The sequence below is a fragment of the Dromiciops gliroides genome, chromosome 1 (assembly GCF_019393635.1).
Source record: "Dromiciops gliroides isolate mDroGli1 chromosome 1, mDroGli1.pri, whole genome shotgun sequence".
Classification (NCBI taxonomy): domain Eukaryota; kingdom Metazoa; phylum Chordata; class Mammalia; order Microbiotheria; family Microbiotheriidae; genus Dromiciops; species Dromiciops gliroides.
This window is the reverse complement of record NC_057861.1, coordinates 741,352,711-741,379,142: the sequence shown is the minus strand read 5'-3', so window position 1 is coordinate 741,379,142 and position 26,432 is coordinate 741,352,711. Positions and strand designations below refer to the sequence as shown.

Here is a 26,432-nt window from a genome sequence, read left to right as displayed (position 1 = left end):
ATTGTTTTTGTCTTCAACTATGAGAATTCACTATTCTACACAGCACCCACCATTGACAATTTGCAAAATGTTTGTTACGAGGGATGATGGTTCTCTTGGATGGGGCATGGAGGTGGAAAGGATATAATTGGAAATTAAAGTGATAAAAATCCAAAACAGATTGATAAACACTTTAAGACAAAAAAAATTTGCTGAACTGATACTGAGTCTAATAAGCAGGTAGAGGTAACTGGTCTGTCCACTCCAACATTTTCATGACCCATGGTTTAAAGGAGGTGGTTATGCCAAAAAATGGCATACGAGCCAACATCACTAAACACTATCAGAATTCAAGTGGGATTCCCACAAACAGAAATCTTAAAATGGAGTAAAATATAAGTAATGTTTCGTGAAACAAATTCCCCCCCAAATGACTATCTTCTCTAAGTGAGCCACCTGGCTGAGCTGGACTTTGTAGCTTATTTTTTTTTCCTATCTGAATATCCTCTCATAATCACAAATTAAGCTCAACCTTGTTGAAATGACTAATGCAGCTTCGGAAATCTTTTCTTTAAGTCTTCAAGATGCACATTATGACATTTGTATTTTACAACATCCAAATGATTCCTTCAAAATTGTTTGAATATAGTTACACGTGCAGAAAAGTTTAATTACCAGCTATCTGCATGGAGGCAATATTACCTAGAGGGTTCCACTTCTTTCTTAATTAAAACTATTTGAAGTTAATAATAGAGCGCTCTGTTAAGATACGAATTAAATATTCTAAATGAGAAGTTTACTTTGTGGTCATCAAAGCCCTTTCATTAAGGGTTGCTTTAGGATTACTTGTGCTTTTATCAAGCCATCAGGAGAGGCAAGTCTTCTACTCAATGAATGTTATGAGAACCCTTTTGACAGGAAATTTCCCGCTAACCATTCACAAGTTAAGGAAACTTGCCTGTGGTCTCACTGCTGGTAAGTAAATGCTGAAGGTGGCATTCCAACCAAGGCCTGCTTGCTGGGAGGTTTCTAGGTACAAACCTACTTCGGCGCCACATTCCCCTCCCTGTGCCCCCAGTCATCAGGAGGAGAGTATGAGCACACATCCTGTGAGGCGGGCAGGTGACCTCCGACTCCATGTGAGCCCCATCCCTCAGTGCAGTCTGCCCTGCCATGTCTGCAAATATCACCCTTGCCTGGCGCTCCATTAGGAAAGGAAGCCAAGGGAAAATCTACAGACATGAGGGAAGCTCAGGGCAGTCTTAGTTTTCATTCTTTTTTCTATGTAACTATGATTTTGAGGTGAGCTGCCATCAAGAGGTGGAAGCTAAGGGGTGGCAAGAGGGTACCACAGGGGCCTGGGGCAGGAGGACCTGAGTTCAAATCCAGTCTCAGACACATACTAGCTGGAGGCAAGCAGGCCCTTCACCTTTGTGTGCCTCAGTATCTTCACCTGTCCAACGGGGGTAGGGGGGTGGGGGGGATGCGAATGGTCTCTACCTCCCAAGGTAGTCGTGAGGATCAAGTGAGATGCTATTCATAAAAAGTACTTGGCACACGTCTGGAGCACAGAACATGCCAGAGACACGGTAGCTCTTCCTGGGACTGAGGGGTCAGAAGGCAGCAGGGTGAGCAGAGAGGCTCTGGGGCTGAAAGCCTTCTGGCCAGACACAGACACAGTGAGACAGCTTCTGAGGTCCTGCCCCACCGGGGCACCGGGCAAACAGAATCATCCATCTCTCCTTAGATGAGGCGTCACAGAGGGAGGGCGAATGTTACCCTTCCCATTTTACGAATGAGGAAACTGAGATTTACAGAGGCTAAGTAACATGTCAGGTGTCACAAGGCTTGTGTCAAAGCCAGGACTCCCATGCCTACCTCTTGGAAAACCAGAGAAAAGAGCCAGAGGAGACAGGGGGGGAGACAGAGAGGAGAGGGAGAGAGGGAGGGGGAGAGAGGGGAAGAGAGAGAGAGAGAGAGACAGAGAGAGAGAGAGAGAGAGAGGGGGGGGGGAGAGAGGGGGGAGAGAGAGAGAGAGAGAGAGAGAGAGAGAGAGAGAGAGAGAGAGAGAGAGAGAGAGAGAGAGAGAACCCCCAGCAGAGAGCTGTGCTCTGCACTGATTCCAATGACCTCCTTGATAGTCCACCAGGGGACGGCATTATATTTTCCTCGCTAGTACTCAGCATCCTTTGGGCTGAGCGCAGTAGACTCTGATAGGCTGCCTAGGATGTTTTGGGATATAATTGTACACTGTGACTCAACTCAGGATACATAGGTTATGACTTGTAAAGAAAATCTTTAACTGAAAAAAAGAGCTGGATGTCACGTTTGAAAACAGCCCCATTTGTTTGTACTTTACAATGCAGAGCTACAGGGGGAATAAAAGAAAAAACCAAACAAGACAGGAGAACAAAACCAATGTGACGGGCATGCACCCAGCTGCCCAGCTAACCTTAGAATTCAGGCTGTGACGCAACTTCAATCATGGGGTTCCTTTCTTTTTCTGGAATGCTGTAAAGAGACCATCAAATGCCCTGACTAATGATGTTTTTATGGCTTATATGCAGATTGTCATTGAAAGTCTATCATCTTCACTTTGTAGGCTTCCAGCTTTCAAGAAGGTCTGCATTTCGGGCAGCTAGGTGGCGCAGTGGACAGAGCACTGGCCCTGGATTCAGGAGGACCTGAGTTCAAATCCAGCCTCAGACACTTGACACTTACTAGCTGTGTGACCCTGGGCAAGTCACTTAACCCCAATTGCCTCTCACACACACACAAAAAGAAGGTCTGCATTTATAATTTGGAGGCAACAAGTAGTGCCAATGTGAGGAATCTTACATGATAAAATTAACTCGCTTAATAAAATACAAAGATTTATATTAACTTTGGGATATGAAATCCATGTTTTAATGCTGAAATAATCAGACTGATTATGTCTTTTTGAATTGATCCTATTTATAGTTAACCGATTTTGTCTTGTAACTGCCTAAGTCATGATCCTTTCTTTGTCTCTGAACTTAGCTCAGAAATTTGGCTGGTCTATTAGGAGTTAAGTTTAGAAATTCAGTTTTCTTGTTAATTACTGTTATATTCTTGCGTCAAGGAAATCTGTCATCCTTGAAGGGTGTCTGGTTTGTTAGCCAAAGAAGTCTAGTCCACTATTTCTAACCTCACAGGGAGTCTCAAACGATGAACATTTCCTAGTCACAGGAAGGAGGAGGTTGTTGCTAGCCCCTTGTTCCCAATTGCTAACCAATCATAACTTGTTCCTTGCTATGAAGTCATGTTCTTTGTTCTGCACTTTCCTGAAACTAGAAAAAGGGGAGTCATTCCCTACCTCATGGTTTTAGCTCAGCTGGGGGAAGCTGAAATTCTATTTATTGGTAAATCTATACTTTACTAATAAATTGATTGTTCCTGGAGTTCTGTGACTCAATCTACCTTTATTTTTAACTGTTAAAATTGTTGCTGTTCCTGCCTTAGAATGCGAACAAACAGAAAAGACCACAGATGCTGATTTTCCTAGTGATGGACAAGAGTCTTATGAAAAGTGTGGGGAGGGAAACACTAACACAGGTAAAACAAAGGGAAATCACTTACAAGTGTGTCAGGGATCACTCCTGCATTTTCCACTGGGCATTCTTTTAGGGAAGTGTTGTTTATTGATGCTGTTACTTGGTGGTGAACTGGGATTTCCTTTGAGTTTCTGATGGTGCCTGGAGTTTCTTTAGACAAGTCAGGCCTTCTTAGAATGGGAGAGAGGCATGGTGTAGGCCCCACACTCTTTTGGGGCTCAGATGCTGCTGTTTCCACGCAGGCACTTTTTACATAGCCTTTATGTGTCCTGCTTCCAGCCTTTCCCAGAATCCTTTCTAGCAGCAGCTCTGACGAAACTGTGAATTCACATAACCCTGATGTGCTGAGGCTAGCTGTAGGGCCTGATGTATCGTGGATGAATAGACTCTGGTCATCCTAAAATATGGGGAACAAAGTGAAAACAATTTTGAACAGAAACCCGTGGTGGACAAGTTATCACATAAAAGCCCTTAAGCCAGTTTGCAATTTGTGATTTTTATAAATCATTTGATTTTTACAATAACATGGGAGCTTTAGAAATAAGTTTTTTTTAATAACTATCAGTAATAGGAAATAACTGAATAGCTAAGAACAAGAGGGAAAATAAGGACCCTGGGACATGACCATTGGACATATGCTCTCTGTACAGAGCCTTTCAGTGCATCCCATATTGACCACCTCTTGAGTAATGCTAGAAACACCTAACAAATAGCAATCCGTGAGTATATTAATTCCAATTAGAACTGAGAATCATCCTTGTTTCTTTTCTTTTTTTTCCCGGGGCAATGAGGGTTAAGTGACTCGCCTAGGGTCACACAGCTAGTAAGTATCAAGTGTCTGAGGCCAGATTTGAACTCAGGTCCTCCTGAATACACGGCTGGTGCTTTATCCACTGTGCCACCTAGCTGCCCCTGAGAATCATCCTTGTTACTAAAAATACCTGTGCTTTTCACCTTTAGTTTTGTGATTTGAACATACAAGGAAAATGAAATAACCAGCATTCACTGACACAGGCATGAAAATTCCACAAGACAGACTGAGAGGTCCATGTTAGTACTTCCCCCCTCAATGATCCCAAGACAGTTCTACAGATATATAGAATTGAATAATTATATTTCATATTTCTTTTCAATTATAGCAAGAAGTATGAGCTCAAACCATAAACCAAATTAAGTGTCTGTTGGTAAGCTAATGGCTAACTATTATTTAAAACTCTACTTCTCAAGCAGAGCCAAGGAGGTGGAATAAAGGCAGGAACTCATCTGAATTCACAACTTCCTCTGGCGGGGCAGAGCCTATAAAAGGCTAGGCTGAAGCAGTTTTCCAGCACAAGACAACATAGGCAGTTGGCAGGAAGGGCCTGTCTCACTGGGGTGGTAGTTGCAGTGCAGGTCACTTTGACAATACAGGAACGGGCTTTAAAAGCAACTGCATTGATGGTGACATTGTGAACTCTCAGACCACAAAAGCGAGGGGTCAGACAACTGATCAGGAGATTACATGGGGGGGGGGCAGCTCCACCCGCCCTGGATTCAAGAGGACTTGAGTTCAAATCTGGTCTCAGATATTTGACACTTACTAGCTGTGTGAACTCTGGGCAAGCCACTTAACCCTCATTGTCCCCCCTGCCCCCCCCCCAAAAAAAAAGATTACATAGGAACCTATGAAAGCACTAGTTCAGGACCCTGTTGCACTGTCCACACCAAGTTCCAGGCCATAGTCCCAGGGTGAAGAGCTCTCCAGCTCTTGAGGCTGCAGGGTAGTGGGGACCCTGGTTGCAGTTCAGAGAGGAAAAGAGTGCTCGTTACTTACAAACCAGAGCACAGGCCAGAGGAGAAGCAACAACACATCTCCTGAGGTCACACCACCTTGGAAGCACTGACAACTTAAGAGACCCCACAGAACTAGCTCTGAAAGCAGTAGCATAAAAAACCTGATCCTTGGGACAATGTCTCTTCCACCTTGGGAGCAGAACTGAACTTTAACATAAAGGTAAAAAACAGGAAACAGGCTGGAAAAATGAGCAAACAACAAAAAAAGAACCTGACCATAAAAGGTTACTATGGTGACAGGGAAGATCAAGACACAAACTCAGAAGGAAATAACAAAGTCAAAACAGCTACATGCAGAAGCTTTTAAAAAATGTGAATTGGACCCAAAGCCCCAAAAGAATTCCTGAAAGAGTGCAACAAGTATTTAAAAAATCAAATAAAAGAGGTAGAATAAAATAGGGAAAGAAATGAGAGCGATGCAAGAAAACTATGAAAAAAGAGTCAATAGCTTGGTAAAAGAGGCACCAAAAATGCTGAAGAAAATAACACCTTATTTTGACCATATGGAACAAGCGGCATAAGAATACACTGAAGAGAAGTCCTTAAAAAGCAGAATTTTCCACATGGAAAAAGAGGTACAAAAATTCACTGAAGAAAAGAACTCCTTAAAAGTAGAATTGGCTAAATGGAAAAAGGGGTACAAAAGCTCACTGAAGAAAACAATTCCTTAAAAATTAGGGAAGCTAATGACTTCATGAGGCTTCAAGAAAAAATAAAGCAAAATCAAAAGAACAAAAAAGAAGGAAAATGTGAAATATCTCCTAGGAAAAACAATGACTTGGAAAATAGACTGAGGAGAGAATTTAAGAATTATTGGACTGCCTGAGTGCCATGATCAAAAAGAGTTTAAACATCATCTTTCAAGAAACTATCAAGGAGGGGCAGCTAGGTGGTGCAGTGGATAGAGCACCGGCCCTGGAGTCTGGAGTACCTGAGTTCAAATCCGGCCTCAGACACTTAACACTTACTAGCTGTGTGACCCTGGGCAAGTCACTTAACCCCAATTGCCTCACTAAAAAAACAAAAAACAAAAAATAAAACAAAACAAAAAACAAAGAAACTATCAAGGAATTCTGCACTGATAGACTAGAACCAGAGGGTAAAATAGAAATGGAAAGAATCCACCAATCACTTCCTGAAAGACATCCCAAAATGAAATTTTGGAACATTATAGCCTAGTTCCAGAGATCTCAGGTCAGGCAAAAATATTCCAAGCAGTCAGAAAGAAACGATTCAAATACTGTGGAGTCACAGTCAGGATCACACAAGATTTAACTTTAAAGGATCAAAGGGCTTGGAATATGATATTCTTTTTTTTTTTTTTTTTTTTTTTTTTTGGTGAGGCAATTGGGGTTAGGTAACTTGCCCAGGGTCACACAGCTAGTAAGTGTTAAGTGTCTGAGGCCAGATTTGAACAAGGTCCTCCTGACTCCAGGGCTGGTGCTCTATCCACTGTGCCACCTAGCTGCCCCGGAATACGATATTCTTAAAGGGCAAAAGAGCTAGGATTACAACTAAGGATCACATACTCAGTAAAACAGAATATAATCCTTCAGAGGAAAAAAATTTGACATTTAATGAAATAGGAGATTTTCAAGCACTCCTGATGAAAAGATCAGAAATGAATTAAAAAACCTGACTTTTAAATAGAAGACTCATAAGAAGCATAAAGAAGTAAACATATAAGAGAAATCATAAGATATTCAATAAGGTTAAAATATTTACATTCATATATGGGAAGATGATATTTGTAACTCCTAAGAACTTTCTCATTATTAGGGCAGTTAAGAGTCTACATAGACAGAAGACACAGGTATGAGTTGATAATTATGGGATGGTTTTAAAAAATAAAATTAAGGGGTGAGAAAGAGGGATCCCATGAGAAAAGGGGGAAAAGAAAGGTAGAATAGGAAAAATTATCTCACACACAAGAAGCATGAAAGTAAGATCTTTTACAGTGGAGGGGAAGATGGGTGGTGGTGGCAGACAATGCTTGAACCTTACTCTCATTGGAACTGGTTCAAAGAGGAAATAACATACACATTCAGTTGGGTATGGAACTCTATTTTCCCCCACTGGGAAGTAGGAGGAGAAAGTGGATAAGAGATGGTGGGTGGGGTTGTGGGGGAAGCTGATAGAAGGGGGAAGGTTGTTTAAGAGAGGCAGTAGTCAGAAACAAAAACTTTTGAGGAGGAACAGGCTAAAAAGAGAGAGAGAGAGAGAGAAAAGGATAAGTGAAGGAAAATAGGTCGGAGGGAAATACACAGTAAATTAGATTAATTAATTACTATTAATTAATTAATAATTATTTAATTAGTAATTAATTAATAGTAATTAGAACTTTGTCAATCTATAAGAATATGAGTCATTCCTTAATTGTTATGTGGTCAAAGGATATGAATAGGCAGTTTTCCAATGAATAAATAAAAGCAATTATAGTCATATAAAATGCTCTAAATTTTTACTGATAAAAGGAATGCAGATGAAAACAACCTTGAAATATAATTTTACACCTACCAGATTGGCTAAAATAACAGAAGAGGAAAATGACAAATGTTGGAGAGGATGTGGAAAAATTTGGACACTAATTCATTATGGAATTGCAAAATGATTCAACCACTTTGGGGAGCAACCTGGAATTATGCCCAAAGAGTTATTAAAGTATCTATACCCAAAGAGTTATTAAACTATCTCTATTCTTTGATTCAGCAGTACCACTACTTGGTCTATTTCCAAAGATCTTTAGGGAAAAAAGAAAAGAGCATATATGTTCTAAAATGTTCATAGGAGCCCTCTTTGTGGTCAAAGAGAACTGAAAATTTCAGAGACGCCCATTAACTGGGGAATTGCTATAGAAGTTGTGGTATATGATTGTGATGGAATACCACAATGCTATAAGAAATGACAAACTCAACAATTTTAGAAAAACATGGAAAGATTTGCATGAAATAATAAACATTGAAATGAGAAGAACCAAGAGAACAATGTATACAGTAACTGCATATTATTTTAAGAATGACTGAGCAAATAAGTTATTTTGTCCATTATAAATACCCAAATTAACTACAAAGGACATATGAAGACAGACACTATCTGCATCCAGAGAAAGAACTGGTAAACAGAAATATATAGAGAATAATTTTACTTATATATGTATATATCTATAAATATAGGTATATATATGCATATATGTATCTATATATACACATATCCACCTCACAATATACATATACATACACTCTCTCTCACATACAACATACCTGTTTGTGTCTAATGGTAGCCGTCTTTTTTGGGGGGAGGAAAATATATACATATATAATTATTTTTATATATCTGAAAGGAATGGCAAGTTGTACATAGTAGATCTGCAGTATCTTTTTTGTTGTTAAGAAAATGTTTGTTTTATTCCGTAAATTAAAAGACCCCAATATGAATGGGATGAATTCACCCATAAAACAAAAGCAGATAGCAGAATGGATTAAAAACCAGACTCTGACCACATGTTTATAAGAAACACTCCCAAAATAGAGAGATATACACAAAGCAAAGGTAAGGAGCTGGAGCAGAATCTATGATGATTCAGCTTAAGTAAACAAAGCAGGGGTTACAATCATGATTTCACACACAAGAGAAACAAAAGTAGATCTAATTAAAGAGATAAGTGGGAAACTACATTATGATAAAAGGTAACAATGAAATAATCTCAGTACTAAACCTTCTATGCACCAAATGGCAGAGCATCCAAATTCTTAATAGAAAAGTCAAATGAATTACAGAAGGAAATATACAATAAAATCATACCATTGGGGGACCTCAACTTTACCCTCTTGGGATAAAGCTAACTAAAAATAAACAAGAAAGAAAATAAAGAAATGAAAACGGTTTTTAGAAATGTTAGATATGATTGACCTCTGGAGAAAATGGATGGGAATAGGAAGTATACTTTTTTCCAGGTGTACATGGCAATATTACAAAAATTGACCATGCACTAGAAACCTCATAACCAAATGCAGAAAAGCAGAAATATGAAATGCAACCTTTTCAGATCCTATTGCAAAAAAAAATACATTCAATAAAGAACCATGGAAAGACAGAACAAAAATAATCTAATCCTAAAGAATTCGTGGCTCAAGAAATAAATCATAGAAACAATCAATAATTTCATTAAAGAGAATGACAAAAATGAGACAGCATACAAAAATTTATGGGATGCAGCCAAAGTAGTACTTAGGGGAAATTTTATATCTCTAAATGTTTACATCGATAAAAGAAAGAACAGATAAATGAATTGGGCATGTAGCTTAAAACAAATAAAAAAAAAAGAACAAATTAAAAATCCCTAATTAAACACTAAATTGGAAATCTTGATAATCTAAGGAGTGATGAATAAAACTGAAAGTAAGAAAACCATTGAACTAATAATAAAATTAGAAATTGGTTTAATGAAAAAAAAAATAATAGATAAACCACTGGTTAACGTGATTAAAAAAAGAAAGAAAACCAAATTACCAGTACAAAAAGTGAAAGGAGTGAATTCACCACCAATGAAGATGAAATTAGAGCAACTGTTTGGAGCTATTTTGCCCAATTATATGCCAATAAATATAACAGTCTAAGTGAAATGAATGAATATTTACAAAAAATATAAATTATCCAAATTAAAAGAAAAGGAAATAGAATACTTAATCATATCTTAGAAAAGGAATTGAATAAGCCATCAATGAGCTGTTTAAGAAAAAATTCCTGGGACCATACATTTAACTAATTCCAATATTATATAATTAATTCCAGATAATTAATCCCAATATTATATCAATTATTTGGAAAAATAGGCAAAGATGCCCAAAGTGCAATAAAACTATGCATTCCCTTTGACTCAGCAATACTACTAGTAAGTCTGTATTCCAAAGAGATTAAAAGAAAAATGGGAGAAGGACTTTTATGTACAAAACTATTTATAGCAGCTCTTTTTCTAGTGAGGAAGATTTGGAAAATGAGAGGATGTCCATTAATTGGGAAATGGCTGAATAAGTGGTAGTATATGACTGTGATGGAATACTATTGTGCTATAAGAAATGACAAGATGGGGCAGCTAGGTGGCGCAGTGGATAGAGCACTGGTCCTGGAGTCAGGAGGACCTGAGTTCAAATCCAGCCTCAGACACTTAACACTTATTAGCTGTGTGACCCTGGGCACGTCACTTAACCAAAATTGCCCAGCCAAAAAAAAAATGGAGAAATATTAATTGCTTATGGGTAGGCTGATCCAATAAAATAAAAATGACTATTCTACCTAAATTAATTTATCTATTTAGGGCCATATCAAACTACCAAAATTATTTTATAGAGCTAGGAAAAATAATAACACAATTCATCTGGAAGAACAAAAGTTCAAGAATATCAAGAGAATCAATGAAAAAAATTGTGACAGAAGGTGGCCTTAGCAGTACCAAATCTTACAAAGCGGTAATCATCAAAACAATTTGGTACTAGATAAGAAAGAGAGGGGTGGATTAGTGGAAGAGATTAGGTATGGAATACCCGGTAATAAATGACCATAGTAAGCTTGTGTTTGATATACCCAAAGTTCTAAGCTTTTGGGACAAAAACTCATTGTTTTCACAAAAATTGCTTGGAAAATTGGAAAGCACTTTGGCAGAAACTAGGTATAGATTAATATCTCACACCATACATTGTCCTCGCTACTCATTTGCTCCCTTCTAAGGCTGAGTTCAGGTACTACATATTTCAGGACACACTCTGAAACTCCTCCCTGAAGTTAGAACTAATCCCTCCTCTCCGCCTCCCTTCTTGAAACTCTCATGCTACTCTGACCTGTCTGATATACTCATTCTATTTTAAACCGTTTCATAGTTACCTGAATACGTATCTCATTTCTATTAGACTAAATGTACCCTGAGGACAGGAATTGTTGGTGTTCATCTCTGTACACCTAGCATAGCGCTCTCCACACACCTGAGCCTCAGTAAGTATTTTTTAAATTATCTGAACTACATCCTAGTAAAGGCACAATAAGACACAAGCATGATGGTGTGTTATCAGAGCCCAGCTTCTTAAACTGTGGGTCATGACCCCTTTTGGGGTCACGTAACTGAATGTGGGGTCATACAACAGCAAAAGTTTACATACACCTATCTGATATACCTATATACCCAGGGCTGTGTAACAATTTCTCAGGTGAAAAGGAGTCATGAGTGGCAAAGGTTTAAGAAGCCCTGTGTTTGATAAAGCAAGAGGTCTAGACACATCAGTACAGCTGGCTTCCTCCCTTGTACTTGTTCTCATAGTACTGGGAAGGTAATATTCTACTCACTCACTTCATTTCCAGTGCGGGGTCATGGCTCCTTTCACACCCTTAAAGAGTCATTTTCGTTGCAAAATGAGAGACATTTTTCTACAGAATGCCATTCCTAGACATGATCAACTGCATGCTAGAACATTGAAGATTATTAGATAACAGGCATTTTGTTGCTGATTATTAATAATGGGGTGCACTCCCACCTGGAAAGTGGAACTTTTCTCAAATTGTTGATTTCGGTTTCACTTCTTTCTACACTTTGTACCTAACACAGTTGGGAAAATGGCCAACCATGTTGGAGGTTACCTGGGTAGACTGTACTGGATGCTGATAAGGGCTACTTACTTTGGCTAAGGTTCAAAGATTTGGAAACAAAATAGGGCCATCAATGGAAAGACCTCACTCCTTCCCAACAGCCTAGCCTGACCTCCCCCACCCCACCCCTCACCCCGATGCCCAAGCTTTGTGTGATTCCTGGACTCCCCACCTACCTGTTTTTTCAAAGTCCTTTCTAAAATATCCAAAAGTCAATCCAGTACTTTAGCTGCAGTAGTACAGTGGGTAGAGGGCTAAACTTGGAGGGAGGAAGGCCTGAGTTCAAATCCTGCCTCAGACTTACAAGCCATGTGAGCCTGGGTAAGAAACTTAACCTTTCATCCTCAATTTCCTCATTTGTAAAATGAGGCTCATAATAGGGCCTACCTCCCCATTTTACAGATGAGGAAACTGGCAAAAATATTTAAGGGACTTGCCCAGGGCCTCACAGCTAGTAAGTGTCTGAAGTGGGATATGAACTCAGGTCTTCCTGACTCCAAGCTCAGTGCTCTACCCAGTGCTACTGGATGTGGACTTTGCCACAGTCTTTTTATTCAGCCACGTGGGTAACAGGCCTCTGTAGTTTTTGCAAAGGCTCATTAGCTTTCTTTACTTCCATAATGATGAAAATAAAAAGATAAGAGAGGTTGGATATGGCTAACAAGCACTCTCTGGCCAGTATAAGTGGGTGACAAAATTGCTGGTTTGATACCATGGCTTGCCTGGATGTTCTTAAATCTCTCCTCTTTAGCTATGTCACTATTGTTCATTCCAGACCTGATCCAACCCCATCTGCCACTCTGGCCCTCCCTGGAACTGTGGCTCTAGTCCCATAGCTGTTCTCCTTCCAGCCTGTGGATGTCAACACGGAGCTAACATGGTGCCCAACACAATGGTCTCTGCAAGAGTGGGAAAGAGAAGAATGAATTCTCCTCCTCTGTAATAGATAAGCGCTAGATAAGCAAGATGGTTTTACACACACATGCATGCGTGCAGCGCACACACACGCACACACACGCACACATGCACACACACACGCACACAAGCCTTTCTGCTCGTCTGGGCCTAAGCGGAGTCATGTTTGATTTCACCACATGCACGACTGATTCTACTGATTGTGCAGTGCCATACCATCACTCAGACACTGCTCTAGGCTAGCTGTAAAAATGGTACCAAAAGACTCTATAAGGATGAAGAATGTGCCAAGCTACCTGGCATGGGCAGATCACCGGGTTAGTCCATCAGTGAGTGAGCGAGCTTGCAGGTGTAAAAATGAGCAGGGCTTTCAATGACCCCTGACACAAAACATCATCTTTTTAATATCAATATTAATCTGCTGATGCCAAATGGCAAAACTGGCTACTACAATATTCCAAAAATCAAGATGGGATACTCCAAATAACAACGGAGAGACAGATGTTGGGCACTAGGGGTTCTTAGTGCATTTCAGTGATGACTTGAGTAAGAAGTGGTTTCAAAGACGTTATTTAGGAACTACAGGACTGGAAAAGAAGGTGAGCTTATAGAGGGGTGGAAAGGATGATAAAGGGACCCATGAAGATGTCATAAAGAGCTAGGGTCAAGGAAGACCTCTAGTCCAATGGCAGATCTATGGAGGATTTGTGGGAAGACAACGGTTAAGAATCATGCAAATATGGATAAAGCATCGGCCCTGGATTCAGGAGGACCTGAGTTCAAATCCGGTCTCAGACACTTGACACTAATTAGCTGTGTGACCCTGGGCAAGTCACTTAGCTCTCATTGCTCTGTCCCCTCCCCCGCAAAAAAGAAAAAAAACAAAAAAACATGCAAATAAAAAGGTGTAACTCAGGTATGATCTGTGCCTTGGAAAGAGTCACCACAAGAGTGAGGTCAGAAATCCACTACCGGGACTCAATGAGGACAAAAGAAGCTATCAATTGCATGGGAATTTAAGAAGGGTGCCAGGGGTTTTCTCACATATAAACTCCAAGACAAATCTTGTATGCCCTATAGTCAAATAGGAAAAATAAAGGTAAAGAAGTGCCAAGTCAAAAAATTAGGCTAAAATTAATACTGGGTAATATTTTAGTTTAGCCTGATTTCCTTCTGGGTAGGGGGAGTAAAAATAAGAGAAATAAAAATAATCTGGCAATACTCTGATACAACAAGAAAGTTATAAAACTGAATTATGTCTCTAAAAACACATATTTCTTTATTGTTGATGTTTATGCTACTTTGATAGATGCAATAAGAAAACTATAAGTGTAATGTAATAAATTTTAAACACCTAATATACTTAAAAATTTATTTGTTCATTGTTATTAGAAGGTAAATGCACAGAAGTCATAAATTCTGTTTTGGTATGAATTTCAGAGAAAAAGGCATCCTTCTTTTTGCTCATTATGTGCTACTTAAAAACACACGCTCTAATCTCATCCTATTAAAACAAGTTAGTGTAATTTTTCAGAGTATTAAAGAAGTCGTCATGCTGTTTATCTAGCAAATACAAATTGATTCTCTAAATTAGAAATTTAAAATATTTTGATTTAACATAATACATTTTCTTAAAGTTCCAAATCTCTTGGCTTATTTTTCTTTTAGGCTAAGGAACATTTGTTTGTTAAATATTCAATCGTGTAACTGTGCCAGGAACATCAATATAGTTTGCCTGATTAATCGTAGCTCAGCATATGTATGCTGAAAATGAGAATGATTTCCCCAAGGAATTAGCACTTCTACAGTTAAACTATATTCCTTAAAAGGACATGCAGATGGCCATTTGGACAATAATTTTGGAAAACATAAAACTGATTGCTCTTGCTGGGTTGTAATTTTTTAAAAGAGCATTCTAATGATTCTTGAGGACTACCTCCTTTAAACAGATGGGACATCCTTCCTTTTGTATAGCCAACAACTTAAATACTCTGTAATCAGAAGCTGCTTTTTAATCTTTGTAAAAAGTAGATGATATTGCTTATTTTTATTAACACAGCTCTTTTAATTTTGTCAACTATGAAAAAAGTTTTGATTTATTTAAGAGCTGTGTGACAAAGAGAACCTGAAACACGCTATAGATTTTTGAAGATAATTTTAATTTGGCAGGTGAGATTCGTGGGTAAGGCAGCATGAGCTCTTCTGTCCAAGCTTTCACCCTTTCACCAACTGGAATACACGTCCTGATAGCTAAGTCTCAATCATTCATTCATTCATTCACTCACTTAGAGCTACCGCACAGTCCTGTGTGTTGGGTTCCCCTATATTCTGGAACTCAAATACCTGTCTTAGGACCCTGGTTGGTCTCAACATTTCCATACCAACAATGGTACTTCCTGGCAATAAATGAAAGAATGAACAAATAAATGACTAGGTTCTAGGTGATATGTGCCAAACACTGTACTAAGGGCTAGGGATATTAACACAGGCAAACAAAACATCTAACAGGGGGAGACCATGAATGGAGGGGAGTTTAGCTGGGGAGGGGCCTAGACCCTTCAAACTAACTTCTGGTCATCTTTCTGCCACACTGTCCCACATATATCAAAGTGTAATCTCATCGCAATGGCACTCTACATGTCCTCAGCACCCCCAGTTCTCTCTCCCCTCTGACTGGAGGCCTGGAAGGCAGCCAAGAACTCCTTCCAAATTCTCCCTTTTGAGAGGGCTCAGACACTTCCAGCTGACTTCATTTACTTCAACAAACAGTATTAACATACGTGGATATTTTCACAATTGCAAGGGGTTACTCATCCAGACCAGTAAATTCAGCAGTTTGATGAAAAATCTAATGCGATCAATTCAAAAGTGAGCCCTTCCATTTTTTAAAACAAAAATATTAAAAATTTTGCTTGTTATTTCCCTTTCACTAGACAGAAATATGCACATTTGTAATATTAAAATTGTCATTCAACCATATGCATGTTAGGGCAAAACACAGAGGTCAAACATATAGAGGCATCTATCTGGTCATACAATGCAGAAATAATAACAATCATAAAACCCATATCGAATATGACAGGTATAATAACTACTGGGCACGGAGTTGATACAAATGAAGAAATATTTTTAAAACAAAAAGATAGTTGGGAAATACTGACTAGTTCTTTCAGTAAATATTCTTAAAATTTCCCCAATAAGGCTTGCCTAATGACTCAAATGAATTGAAGATTTGGCAACTGTGTAACTTAAAGGCTAATCTAAATAACAGCCTGAGTAGATATTTTTGGTTTTAATTCTCTAAAGTGGGTTTTATATAGATCTAATTTGAGAGTTAACTGGAAATAACCACTTTTTTTGTGCTGCATGCATACATTTTAAGACACACAAAATACCAGTGTTTTTATAGATCAACAAATGGGACAAAGAGGCAGCTAGATGGCTTAAGGGAGAGAGCATTGGGCCAGGAGTCAGGAAGACCTGAGTTCAAATCCAGCCTCAGACACTTAACTAGCTGTGTGATGCTGGGCAAGTCACTTAACCCTAGTTGCCCTAATCCACTGGAGAAGGGAATGGCAAAACACTCTAGAATCTTTGCCAAGAAAACTCCATATGAGATAACAGAGTCAGACATGACTGAATAAAATGCACAACAACAATTGGGACCAAGCAGTCAGTCAACAAGCATTTACTAAGTTCTTACTATGTGTCAGGCACCATACCAGCTTCCAAGGACACAAAGACAAAACAACACAGTCCTGCCCCTTAAAAAGCCGCAATGAAAGAACAATTAAACATTTGATATTCATTTAAACCCAAGCACTCTAAGTCAGTAATCAAATGGAAAACAGATTTAACGCCATAAACCAGAAGAATAATGCATAAAGCACAAAGCTGGGGCAATAGCACCACCAAGGCAGAGGCACTCTCATTAGTACACGAAGAGTAAGGTAACAGAATGCACACAAATTGTTAGAGGGTATCAAGAAGGAGGAATTAAACTCAGCTCATTAATACAATTTTTTTGGGGGGGAGGCGGGGCAATGAGGGTTAAGTGACATGCCCAGGGTCAGAGAGCTAGTAAGTGTCAAGTGTCTGAGATTGGATTTGAACTCAGGTCCTCCTGAATCCAGGGCTGGTGCTTTATCTACTGCGCCACCTTGCTGCCCTTTCATTAATACATTATCACTGGGGCAGCTAGATGGCGCAGTGGACAGAGCACCGGCCCTGGAGTCAGGAGGACCTGAGTTCAAATCCGGCCTCAGACACTTAACACTTACTAGCTGTGTGACCCTGGGCAAGTCACTTAACCCCAATTGCCTCACTAAAAAAAAAAAAAGAAGAAGAAGAAGAAAGAATACATTATCACAAAGTAGTTCTATGGATAGCGTTGTACTTGGGAGTCCGAAATCCTGAGTTTGAATTCTGACTTAGATACTTTGTAGCTGTGTGACCCTGGGGAAGTCATTTGACCTCTTTAAACCTATTTCCTCATCTGTGCAAAGAGGATAATAAAAGTACCTACCCTCCAAGGGTGGTTGTGAGGATAACATAAGATCATATTTGAAAAGTAGTTTACAAACTTTAAAGTGCTGTATAAATGCCATTATTCTTATTGTTATCAAATGAGCTGACCTTCTTTTTGGAAAATTAGGAGCAAGCCACAATGGAGAAAGAGACCCAGGCCAGGCAGGTTGTGATGGGCGGCCCAGGAGAGACTGGAAAAGGTCTAAGTATTTAGCCCTGGGATGGGAGAGGGGGCAGGAGGAGGGCAGTGCCGAAGGAAGTCCCAACATCCCAGGACCTGAACTCTTGTCAGTTGTTGTTCTGCAGATATGGGAGGTCTCGTTATTTTACCTTCTAAGGCTATGCAACAGTGCCTGCTTTGCAGCGGGGGCTTCCTCCCACCACACTCACAGCATCTGCTGGAACTGTGGCTAGAATCTGCAATCACACTTGCCAGACCCCAGAGCCACAGAAAGTGTGGCATTGGCGACAGTCAGAAGATGTGGAACAAATGACAATTCATAGCAGTGACGGTGATGAATGTCTCTTGATGGGTCAGGTCATCCTCTCTCTGCAGAGGGCTCAGAGACCTATGCCTCTGTCCCCAGTCCCTCCCCTGAATGTCCATCTGGGGTCATGAGTGGCCTAGTGGGCATTTCAAATGGGATGTTCTGAAAGACATCTCAGACACAAGCTGGCCAAAGCAGAGCTTGAGATCTTTCCCCTGAAACCCACACTTGTCCAAATCTTCTTGGTTCTGTCTAGGGCTCCAACAATCTTCCAGGTTCCCAAGTCTGTACGCTCCCTAGATCTCCTCTCCCTCCGCACCCAGCTACCACCTTGGTACAGGCCCTCATCATGGCCTGCCTTTTTTTTTTTTTTTTTTTTTGGTGAGGCAATTGGGGTTAAATGACTTGTCCAGGGTCACACAGCTAGTAAGCGTCAAGTGTCTGAGGCTGGATTTGAACTCAGGTCCTCCTGACTCCAGTGCTTTATCCACTGTGCCACCTAGCTGCCCCACGGCCTGCCTTTTGGTCTGCCAAATGTTCTCCCCGACTTGTCTCTCCCCACTCCATTCTAGCCTTCCTGCTGTCAAAGGGGTTTTCCTAAAGCACAGATCTGACCACGCTACTCTTTGTTCGGTAATCCTCTATGGCTCTCTATGGTCTCTAGGATCAAGTATCTGCTCCTCTGCTGAGCTTCAAAGCCTCTCACAACCTGTCTACCCTCATCTTCCATGTCCAAGCCCTTGCTCTAGCTGCCCACCATGCTGGTGGGCATCTCCTCGCTCTGGCTCTTGGAAGGACTCTTCTACATGAATCCTTCCCTTGGCTCCCCAACATCTGGTATAGACTCACAGATGTCTTTGTTGTGCTCCCGTCAGCTCGCAGGTTCTGTGGAGGTGGGGGCTGTGCCACTCTCTGTGTCCTTGGCCTGGACCAGAGAAAGGCTGATGAATACATTAAGGCTGTGTATGAAGGAAGCTTCCATACACTCGGCTTTAGAAACAGCCTCCACAAAGGACAGACATTTCCTGGTAATTATAATTTTCAGGGCGTTTTTCTGCAGATTAACTGGATCTTCTACTGCCTGGGAATACGGCAGGTGTGGGGCAGCAGGAATAAGTGGGACTGCAATTGCTTATCTTCTGCCGTCCACAGAGGAGTAAGGAAGCAGGAAACCATTCACTTACAGCCATTTCTTTGCACAGTCTGTTAATTGTTTCTATAATTTCTCTAGTTTTGCTCCACCCCGGCAGCAATGAGACATATAAGAAAGCATGCTGGATTTGGTCAAAGGCTCTGGGTTCAAACAGCAGCTTTGTGAGCTTTCAAGACAGGCCTAGGCCCCTCCATCTCTGTGGGTCCTGGGATCCTGAGGTGCAGTTCTCAGCTGACATTCCATGAAGGCCAAGGACCTTCCCACTCTAACTCTGACCCTAGGATTGATTTTTATATGCAGATATTTCTCACTATGTAAATTTACATTATGCAAATTTGGCTTTATTGTAAAGACTTCTGAAAAAAATCTGCATTCCAAAAACCACCTATGTTAAATTGACTGTACTGTGCATTCATTCTCTCTGTCTCTCTCTCCCTCCGTCTCTAACTTTGTCTGTCTGTCTCTCTCTCTGTCCTTCAGCTTGGCACTCTGCAGCCTCCCACCCCATCCCACCCCTGACACAAACAACAACAACAGCCACCGCCTTCCAAGTGAAAGCAGGCAGTGCTGCTGCATCAGGGTTTTGGCTTGAGACGTCTTGAACCAAGAGAAGAGGCCCCTGCCCTGCTCCATCCACCTGCCCACCTGTCTGCCCCAACAAGGTCTTCCCCTCGGTTTCCGCTAGGCCCCAACATAACTGGCACTGGGTGGACAGTTAGGTTGCTCCTCCCCCTGCTCTTGCTTCTCTGTCCCTGGTCCCCATATGTGCTTGTACCATGTGTCAGCCCCTTCCCTCCCTGTGCCAACAGCCCCTTCTTGACTCCTTCCATCCCTCCCTTCACCATGTCCACAGGGAAATTAGCATTACATAAGACCCACTTCACATAGGGGTCTGTGGAACAATCCATTTATGTAAAGCAAGAACTGTCTAGTTATTTTTAACAACTCATTTTTGTAGGAAAATAAATCTCCATCATTAAATATTATGAAGCAGTTTTAAAGGTAAATTCATTTCAAAATAGGAAAAAAAAGATTACTGTAAGGTAATAAGCTCTTGAAAAAACATGTTTTCAAATGTATTCATTTGATTTTTTTAATTTTTTTTTTTTAGTGAGGCAATTGGGGTTAAGTGACTTGCCCAGGGTCACACAACTTTTAAATGTTAAGTGTCGGAGGCTGGATTTGAACTCAGGTACTCCTGACTCCAGGGCAGGTGCTTTATCCACTGTGCCACCTAGCTGCCCCATTCATTTGATTTTAATGAGTTTAAAAAAAATCTTTCCATGAACATAATTGACATATAAAAATTTGTATTCTTAATAATTCTAAAATAGATACCATACTATACTAATCCATGATTCATTACCTAAACATTAAGTGGGTTATCTCATGGACACTGGGATCATATAGACAATAATGAGCCTGAACAGGTCTAAGGTGAAACAAGGACAAGAGAGTAAGAAGCTCTCAGAGTACAGTATACTTAACAACTGCAATGTAACACCCTCAGAGGAAAAAAAATACTTTTGAGCAGTTTATCAGTCTTCTTACCAAATAAATCAGCTGAATTTTATTTTTAATTCTGAAAGATGAAGCTTAAAATGTAAAAACCACTTCTGTAACTGAAAACTAAATATGCTGAATGCTAATAAAAAATTAGCAATAATCAGTTACCATAACAACAAGATGTAACCATTGATGGACATTCCAATCAGCTGCATTTTTATAAATAGCAGGCCAGTTTCCCCCTCATCCCACTGATCTGGGTGCTAAACTAAAGAAACAGTGGTGCCCACTCTACCTCCAAGTCATTCACAGAGTTGTGTGTGTACCTCTTCACTGCTGTCACCTCCACAAAAGTCATCTTCTGGTTGGGCTCCTCTCCTCTTCCCAACGCCATTCCCCTTTAGGTCCAAAAGAAGGGAGCTCCCTTCTGCAAACACAGTCTGACACCTCCCATGAGGCAAGGACCTTGGCCTTGATGAAAACGTAAAAATCTCATTTGGAACACTCTGGCTTTCCTCTCCTTGATTGCTCTTTTCAGTTTCTTTGCTCTTTTCTGGCAACTGGTGTGAATTATTGCAGGAATCATCTTCCAGGGTTATGGATTGTTCGCTGGAATCCAAATGAAAATGATCTCTGTAATTTTCAGGAAAAACCCACTCATCTGACACTAGGAAGATAAATGAAGATAATAATTAGAGGATGTTACTTTAGGTAAGAGGTCTGAGGCTAATATCCTGTATTACTGAACTACTGATGAACTGAAGTGACAACAGTTTATTGCATTCTCAACTGGAAAAATAAATGTGCAATAAATATTGTCGACCATCTCAAATGGTACCAAATATTTAACCAACAAAAGTCAATGACCATAGTGATAGGCAACTAATTCATCATTCTTGTTTACTTAAGAGAAGAAAAAGTGATTAAGAAATTCAGATGTCTATGATCATTATTACCTGTACTACACTGAAGTGTTGTAGTAGAAAGAACACTTTCAGAAATCAGAGGACTCGGGCTCTACCACCAACTGGGATGCTAGCTATAGGTATTACTTCCAGTACCACTTCATCACTTTTAAATCCATGAGCTCCTCGACCCCCACACCCCACCACCCCTAATGCTCAGCTCCCAGGGAAGGGCTCCAGGCCATTCTCTAAGATGGTAAGTGGCAGAGAAGATGCCACACTGCACTCATTTCTGCCCCAACAAAATGAGTGTACCTGGTTCTCTACACCAGGGGAATCCCAGGTCTTACCCCAATCCCAATGCTTATCCCAGTGCTTCTATTTCTATAGGACTTTCGGGATTGCCAGATGCTCCCTTCACTACAACCCCCATAGAGTGAGGAGGGTCAACTTTACAAATGAGGAAACTGAAGTTAAGAAGAATTAAGTGAACAGTCACAGTCACTTAGAAAATAAACTCTGCCTTTCTTTGGCTGACATAATGGAATACCACAAATGACAACAAAGACAGGCAGAAGTCCCCTCTTCTCAGGCTCCCTGCTGATTGCAATGGAGGTGGGACATTCTCCAGGGTTTTGTGCCTCCCCTTGTAATCAGGAGAAGTCAATTCAGTTTGGCAAAGACAGAACCAACTGGGAGTCTGAGAACAAATTTGAGACAAGGCAAGGGAGAAGCTGCCCAGACTGGGTGCCTGTTTATCTATGACACAGAGATTCATGAGAAAAAGCATTTTTCAAAGGAAAGGGGGACCTTCCCTATTTCAAAGTCTCTTTGTATACTTTTGGGCACCTTGAGGGTGCTCAAAAATACTTCTTGGCTGACATACAAAAATAAATCTCACAAAGCTGGTGTAATATGAAGTTGATAACTAAAATGGATACTATAAACTGGAAAATCACAGAATAGGGAAAGGGATCAGAAGGTTCACTGGCATAGAGAGTTTTCTATCAATGAAAGTTGGTACCTTCTCTGCCAAAGGCCTTGAGCACCAGGCACTGAGAGGGTAAGAACTTGCCTGGGGTCAGAAGGAGAGTATGTGTAAAGGGCAGGGCTTGATTGCAAATGGAAATATTCTCATTCTTTCTCTCTCTCTTCCAGGAAAATGAGGGTTAAGTGACTTGCCCAGGGTCACACAGCTAGTAAATGGCAAGTGTCTGAGGCTGGATTTGAACTCAGGTCCTCTTGAATCCAGGACTGGTGCTTTATCCACTGCACCACCCAGCTGTATCCAGAAGTGTTCTTTCCATTATAACCCTTCAGTGTAGTACAGGTAATAATTGTTGTAGATGTCTTCCTGGCTCTGAGGCTAGCTCTCTATCAACTATACCATGCTGCCAAAATCACTGGCAAAACTTAAAGAGAGATAAGATGAGAACATTAGTTATAAAGTTAAATGATTCTGGGGACCTGGTGCCAACGTTAGAATTGACCAAAAAAAAAATTAAAAATTAAAAAAAAGTTATTTCCCAAGTTCTATTATCTGAGTACCACATGTTAATTTGGAATTTTATTTTTACCCCAATTATTTCCATATCAATTGTAATGAATAATTTGGTGTGTTTTCTTAGGAAAATATGTAAATTACTATGTAATCACAATATTGCAGCAAACAAGATAAATGCAAGAATGATCACCTAAACATCTAATTAGTTTTCCCTACACAGTCAGATTTATGCTAGAGACTCTAATTGCGCCTAACATTTTAATGAAGGTTTCAACATTGCATAAATAAGACTGACAAACTACAAACAATATTCATTCGTTTTCTTTTTTCCTTTGCTCAAAAACAATTTGCCTTTCTAAAAGTATTGCACACCTGCTAGGCAAGATATGTGGATGTGCCCTTCCACAGATCTCAGCCATGCTCGTTACACAACAGAATGGCTGAAACAGAATAACAGATAATCTTTTGAAAGAGTGATAGGATTAAATTAAAAATGTCAGAAACTCTACAATTTTACTATTTATTTTGAATAGGTCAACAAGATACTGTACAGCTTATTTTGTCTATCACAGAAATGGGCAGGAATGTGTCTATTGCAGAAAGTTGTTTCTGTCTTAGAAAATGGAATTTATAAAAAATACAGTGCTAGAGGGAATCTATTTTTTTCCCCCAGAGGATGACAAAAATATCATGCTGACTGTTAGTTACTAGGTGGGACATAATGGAGGCTCGAACCTGTTTGATGAGGAGAGAGTTGCTGATGACTGGTGACCTTTAACGTCACTGCACTGTTCATTCTTTGATGGGACACAGTGGTGAGCTTGGCCGGTGTGGTATCTTCATTACGGCTGTTTCCCGAGGAGCTCCCTTGATGGGAATAAACATTTTCCAGAAGCTTCAACTCAACTCAACAAACATTTACTAAGTCCCTACAACATGAAAGGCATATTTCCCTTGAAATTTGTAAAAGCTAAAGGGTGCTTAATCATAGTCTAAACTTATATTAGAATGGGTAACTATACAACTCTTATAGTTAACTTGTGAGTAATTTTATGGATTCTCACTCCCTTTTTTTTTTCCATTGGCCACTTTACAATCAAATGAACCACTGCAAACAGATTCCTTTTTCTAACTCTTCAGTAAACATTCACAAAAAGCCCAAACATTTATCATTTATAATGCCCAAGAAGTGTTTCAAAAAGGTCTTAAATTTTTTTCCTTTGGTACCATGAAAGTAGAATAAATTTGTTATTTTTAAATTACAGCTGTTTCTAAGCAATGGTTTCTGAGCAAATTCTATCTCGGAGTCTATAAAGATGGTTACAGAAAGGATTTTAGGATTGACATTTTTGTTCACGGCCTTTAAAAGTCTGATGAAATAACATGGTAGAGTTAAAACTTTTGGCTACCAATTCTCAATTATTCAAGCAACTGTAGTACAAGAATGTGTGTGTGTGTGTGTGCTGATTTTTGCTTTAAGAAGTATTTTAGCTTGGGAATGAACACAAGGGAAATAATAACAATTAATAATAACAAATGTGCTCAGCACAATGCCTGGCACATTGTAGTAACTTATTAAATGCTTATTCCTCCCCCCTCCTTTTAATGATAATAAGGATAGCTAGCATTTATATAGTGTTTTAAGGTTTGCAAAGCACTTTAGAAATATTACCTGAAATGATTTAAGGATCAACCCTGGGAAGTGGGGAAATAAAGGCAAACAGTGGTTCAGTGACTTGCCCATGGTCAAAGCACTAGTAAGTGTCTCAGGCAGGATTTGAACTCAGGTCTTTTTGACTCCAGGGTTGGAGCTACCTACCTAAATGGCAATATATGCCAACAATCAGAGAATAAAGCATTCGCTCTTCTTTGGAAAAGGAGAGAAAAATTAAAAAAAGAAAAATGACGGTGACCCACAAAGGTTTCATCAAAGCTTACTGGCAGCATCTTCTGAAGTCCCCTATGTAACAATGAAAAGGAATGGGTGAAATTTTCTCGGCTTCTCTCTGGAAAGAGGAAAGTTCTGTGTTTCTGTATCACTCCTGGCACGCTCGAATCCTGCCAATCTCCCTTAGTCCTACAAAGCAATTCTCGTACAGAAGTTTGATTTCCATAATCCCTGTAGCTCAGACATTTATATTAGAAGTGAATTGACTCCTAATCCTTTGGATTTTACAACAAGCAGAGAGAGTCTGCTGCTCTGAATAAACCACAGCTGTAAAATAGTATCAAGTTTGTGCCATACCACTGAGCGTCTCCGTTCTGTCTTTGCTGGTGCTTTTTAAGCGTAATCTTCGTCTACTATTATTCTTATCTGCGGATGGTTCTTGAGGGGGATGTGGATGCATAACATGGAGATCAGCTGTACCGTTACCATATCAATAAACACAAAGCAAAAAGACAGGATACTATGAGAATTTAATATAATCTAGTAAAGGACACAATTATATGTTACAAAAGGAAGAAAGGTACCTAACAGTATTACTTTTGAAATACTTGCAGGTAAGATGTGTTAGAAGCAGCATATCTTAGTCTTAGATGGGAAACAGGCTTTTATTCCTATATTCTGGAATCACATTTCCATAAAAGAATTATTACCATATGTATGTACCATATGCATAATTAGATAATCCCTAGTGACAGAATATGTAAATCAATACATTTCAATGGATCTGTGGTCTCACCAGTGGTGCCTCTCTTCCATAGGTGAAACCCATCTATACCTTTGAACCCTGCGTAATTCATCTATGTCCTTATAGAGAACAAGGCATTGTAGGCCTTTGTATATCAGGAGTATATGGATGGAGTTCTTGGGTAGTCCATCTATCATCCTTTATTTATGTCATGGCATCGAGTCTACTAATTTTCTGATCATATATCACTGCAATATTGCCTATGTCATTTCTTAAGCACAGGTCATACTGGAAATATGCTAGAACCCGAATCTAGCATATGTCCCTCCGTTGCATAGACAGCGGGGATGTAAACAATGGAAAGAGGAGAACACTGGTGTTGAAAAATGAGCTTTTGCACCATGGAGAGGATTGTTAAAAAGCACTGCGTAATCCCAAATGTAATGAATTTAGCAATCACTAAGAAACCTGAATGTTTTGGCATATAAAGAACAGAAAAGCGGTTTTGATATGAAACTTTGAGCTTTTATCATGTAGTTTTCTGAGCGTATACTAAATTGAACATGGTAGTAACAAAGTTGCTGTGAGTATACCCTTCCAAACTTCCTTCTGCTTTCTTCTGTTCATGTATATATTGAAGTTTTTATCTCTCTACTTTTGCATTTCTATCACCACTTACTAACATGCTCTTTCCTGATAGAAATTCTCCCCCATAACAAGTAACTATAGTCAACTAAAACCATTCAACAAACTGACCACGTTTGAAAGCAGATGCCCCATC

At 39.8% G+C, this 26,432-nt stretch overlaps 1 protein-coding gene across 3 annotated transcripts in view; it reads right to left on the bottom strand.

Moving 5' to 3' along the window:
• CFAP20DC (CFAP20 domain containing) overlaps positions 1 to 26,432 on the bottom strand; it is a 201,402-nt gene that overhangs the window by 64,517 nt on the left and 110,453 nt on the right. For 2 of the 3 annotated variants that reach the window (XM_043979859.1, XM_043979860.1), the window contains exons 10-13: positions 25,264 to 25,380; positions 23,754 to 23,885; positions 20,936 to 21,276; positions 3,580 to 3,951 (exon numbers count right to left, since the gene is read on the bottom strand). In XM_043979859.1, the coding sequence (XP_043835794.1) occupies positions 3,580 to 3,951; positions 20,936 to 21,276; positions 23,754 to 23,885; positions 25,264 to 25,380 (962 nt within the window). The remainder of the gene's footprint in view (positions 1 to 3,579; positions 3,952 to 20,935; positions 21,277 to 23,753; positions 23,886 to 25,263; positions 25,381 to 26,432) is intronic. The other variant, XM_043979861.1, reaches the window with a different exon arrangement.